Source organism: Arachis ipaensis, chromosome B01 (genome assembly GCF_000816755.2).
Source record: "Arachis ipaensis cultivar K30076 chromosome B01, Araip1.1, whole genome shotgun sequence".
Taxonomy (NCBI): Eukaryota; Viridiplantae; Streptophyta; class Magnoliopsida; order Fabales; family Fabaceae; genus Arachis; species Arachis ipaensis.
In genome coordinates, this window is record NC_029785.2 from 134,007,086 (window position 1) to 134,011,113 (window position 4,028).

Genomic DNA, 4,028 nt, shown 5'->3' on the forward strand with positions numbered 1-4,028 from the left:
TATACACTATATATAGGATAATAATTATAAAAAAACTAATATAATATTATGATAACTAACAACAGAAAATACTCACATCTATCTCTAATTAAGTAACTAATATCTCTAGAATAAATGTACTCTAATTGGTTGGTAATTAAATGATCGGACTAATATTTTAGTTTACATAATATTTTGGCTTAGAAGAAGCTTAAATTTGCCTATAATCATTGGCATCTAAACGCATTGTTCAAAACTTAAAGTTTTTACCATATATAATGGTTATTATGTACAAAAATTGTGTTCAAATATGAATTATTAATAAGTATTATATTATAAAATAACTAAATAAATAAATAAATAAGAGGTAACAAACATAAAATAAAATATAAAGAAATGGAAAGAAGTATTGCAACATAAAGAGAGAGATAATTGTTTATTGCTTTTGTGTGTATATTCCTTTTGTCTCAGTACATGTATTTATAGGCACACAAGAGGTAGTATATGCAACTCTCATTAAACTCTCATTAAACTCATCTCTCTTGAGAATGTGAGCCGTCCATATTAAATGATGGTCATCAACCTCATTTGATCTTATCACAACATTATTCACCCCAATAAAAAATATCTTCTATTTTACCAAAAAAATGTTCTTTAAATAAATTATACATAAATTTTACAAAGTAAATTAAGTATACTAATACGGCACTTAAACTAGTAATTGTGGAAGATAGATAGGGAGAATACAGGAACGAAAAATAAGGAGCGCGAGTGGTGGGTGACTGGTGAGAGCATCAAAGTTAGTTGGTGGTTCAAACTGATTCTTACGGTACAGAGAGAATGAGCGTGGTGCGACGAGTGTGTTCGATGTTCCCCCAAGTTGTTGGATTCAGTAAGAGGAACATCTCCTTTAAAACCTTGGATCCTCCAACACCACTCGCCCATGGAATCCACGTCTTCTATTGTCCTGTAAGTCGTTCAGGGAACCAAGTCATTTGTAATTTCATATACAACACCCACCACCCGTTTGTAGAAATGCTCCAGTAGATTTGCTTAGGTGGGCTTTGAACCTGGGATGATTTAGTTTTTGGGTGTGTTCTTGTGTGCCTCCTGCTTTTGAATTGGGTTTTTGTACATTCATTTTCAATAGGATGCTGTCGGAATTGTAGCTAAGCTTTCTGATTGCATTGCATCTAGAGGTGGAAACATCTTGACCGCCGATGTTTTTGTACCTGAAAATAAACAAGTCTTCTACTCTAGAAGGTACTTGTCTTGTCTCATTCATTCACATTCATCTTGTTTCTTGGTTACTAGTATTAACATGAGTACTTCTTTGAATTGTATATGAAACTTGTCTTGAAACTTGGAAGTACTCAAGATTTTGATTTACTAATGAAATTCGTTGGATTGCTAATAAGCAATAATATTAAGTTTAATAAGGTCTTGTGAATAGGGATCTCATTATTTTCTCCTTCTTCTTTTTTTGCTCTTAAATGTGCTGACTTTTAAGTTTTTTTTTATTGCTGGAGTACTTTTATTCTGACTTCACCTTGCATAAACTTATGTTGAACATTATAGTGATTTTGTTTTTGATCCTGCTAAATGGCCACGGGCGCAAATGGAGGAGGATTTCCTAAAGCTATCACAAACATTCAACGCAATGCGATCAGTTGTGAGGGTGCCGGCTCTGGATCCTAAATATAAGATAGCTGTTCTGGCTTCAAAGCAGGTATACGTTTCTACTATGGCTTTTCATTCATTATCTTGCATTTCAGAAAATGAAAAGGATTTCATATTCTGTTAGACATAAATATTGATTTTTTTTTGCTGCAGGATCATTGTCTAGTTGATTTGTTACACGGATGGCAAGATGGACGACTTCCTGTAGATATAACCTGTGTAATTAGGTGAAATTCTAGCATTGACATCACCAAATTGATTTATGCTTCATTTAATTATTTATTAATTTTTAAGTATTCTTTGTGATGTGTTAAACAGTAACCATCATAGAGCTTCAAACACCCATGTGATTCGTTTTCTTGAAAGGCATGGCATTCCTTATCATTGTTTAAGTACAACAAAGGAAGATAAAAGAGAAAGGGAGATATTGGAGTTGGTTCAAAATACTAATTTTTTAATACTTGCAAGATATATGCAGGTAATAACTTATTGAAATTCTTTTTTCTTTTCTTTTTTCCTCACCATGTTTGTAATGCCGAAAACAATGTGTTTATGGTTTTGGAAGAACTTGCTCTTCTATGCTTCTTCAACTTATAGGTATTCACAGAATTTATTATTTATAATCTATTGTATATAAATTCTAGGTGCTAATATCCGAGAGTATTGAAATATCAAAACTTAGCATAAAGTAAAGAGAAACTTTAGTTTTCCTTCTCCCTTCAAGAATTCAATAACATTGATTTATTTGCACAGGTATTATCCAGAAACTTCTTAAGGAGCTATGGTAATGATGTAATTAACATTCACCATGGTCTTTTGCCATCATTCAAGGGTGGTCATCCATCAAAACAGGTTGATCTTCTTAGATTTCTATGTTACAGGATTACATATTTGCCGCTTCTACTTCAAAATGTTATGTAAATTTTTTGTGGTGGCTTCCTAAATATGTATACAAATTTAATATGCCAGATTATTTTGGCAGGCCTTTGAAGCAGGTGTTAAATTAATAGGTGCAACAAGTCACTTTGTGACAGAAGAACTTGATGAAGGACCTATAATTGAACAAATGGTAAATGCATGCTTTTTCATGCTCTTCTTTTAATTTTATTTTATCATTTGTTTGCTTCTTTAGGTGAATGATAATGTTGATTTGAATTGATTATATAAATGATCATAAATTTTTATACTGTAAATTCTGTTGTTTCTGGCTTTTATTTTGCAATTTACTTGGCAAAAGTAATTTCCGCATCTGCCTTATGATTATCAACAGATTATGAAACCCTTGACTAATAGGGTGAACACAACATATGTACAGTTGGCATTATATATGTTCCATTCAAGTCCATCTTTTCCACTTTAGTTTTAGACTTTTTTGTTGTGCCTATACTTCAACATGTTCATTTTGGATATTATTTGTTGAAAAAGTAACATATTTGTAAGATTTTTGTTTTCTTACCACAAGTATTCTTTCAAGTGTTCTTAATCATTTTCTGGTGTTTCTAGTTTTGAATAAGGACCATTGCATTTACCATGTTAAGATTAATTGGAGAAGTTCTCAGTCCATTGACAAAACAGAAGTAGATACCGATGCAAAAGAATTTGTTTAATTCCTTATTTAGCTCTTTGCCTCCGCTCTTTAAAATTCTTAAGCTTTCATTTCAGCTATAACCATCCATGTTTCTCGTATATGTCTCAGTGCACAGTTTGTTTGAGTGTTTACAAATGGAAAACCGAAAAGATATATGTAGATCTAGATTCATAGTTGCTATCCTAATTCGCTAAATTAAGCATGCAGAAATTGCGAAGGTGTGAGATATCTGTACTTAGTCAAGAGCCTCGACTCAAATGTAGCTTGATGCTTGAATTTTGGTTTGGTTACAGGTCGAGAGAGTTTCTCACAGAGATAACTTGCAGATCTTTGTGCAGAAATCAGAGAACCTCGAGAAACAATGCCTTCGCAGCGCTATAAGATCGTATTGTGAGCTTCGCGTATTACCTTATGAAGAAAAGAAGACCGTCGTGTTCTGAATGAAAATAGCAAATGCAGATTATAATGCACCAAAAGAGTTGTGGCTGCATTTGCCTATTGTTTACTTGTAAAGTTTACAATATATACCCACTTTGACTGCAACTTGCAAGAAAGTGAAATATAGAAAATAAGAAAAAAAAAAGGGATCTTGATTCATTTGGTGAATGCAGCAAATTAATTTTAGTGGAATAACAATGGTTAAAAGGAAAAATAGAAGATCCTTGGACGGTGATAATGTGAATAGGAGAATTAAGAGAAAGTAGATCTTGTTGAGCTCTTTGGTTTTATAATAACGAATTGATAAATTGGTCACAAATAGTTTTTTTTTTTTTTTGGATGT

At 32.3% G+C, this 4,028-nt stretch overlaps 1 protein-coding gene across 2 annotated transcripts; it reads left to right on the top strand.

Moving 5' to 3' along the window:
* On the top strand, positions 698–3,887 carry LOC107640425 (formyltetrahydrofolate deformylase 1, mitochondrial). Of its 2 annotated transcripts, XM_016343950.2 has the most exons (8): positions 698–948; positions 1,130–1,242; positions 1,558–1,708; positions 1,813–1,886; positions 1,978–2,137; positions 2,413–2,511; positions 2,642–2,728; positions 3,541–3,887. In XM_016343950.2, the coding sequence occupies exons 1-8, from the start codon at positions 820–822 to the stop codon at positions 3,685–3,687; spliced, it is 960 nt and encodes a 319-aa protein (XP_016199436.1). In that variant the 5' UTR covers positions 698–819; the 3' UTR covers positions 3,688–3,887. The 2 variants fall into 2 exon arrangements, with proteins under 2 accessions (XP_016199436.1, XP_016199440.1); XM_016343954.2 differs by lacking the exon at positions 1,130–1,242 and having other exon boundaries at positions 771–948.

What these genes read in the sequence shown, in the direction of transcription:
- LOC107640425 (XM_016343950.2), top strand. Translation starts at nt 820, where the DNA reads ATGAGCGTGGTGCGACGAGTGTGTTCGATGTTCCCCCAAGTTGTTGGA. An exon ending in CAAGTCTTCTACTCTAGAAG is followed by an intron (nt 1,243 to 1,557) that starts GTACTTGTCTTG and finishes TGAACATTATAG; the next exon opens with TGATTTTGTTTTTGATCCTG. An exon ending in GTGGTCATCCATCAAAACAG is followed by an intron (nt 2,512 to 2,641) that starts GTTGATCTTCTT and finishes TTATTTTGGCAG; the next exon opens with GCCTTTGAAGCAGGTGTTAA.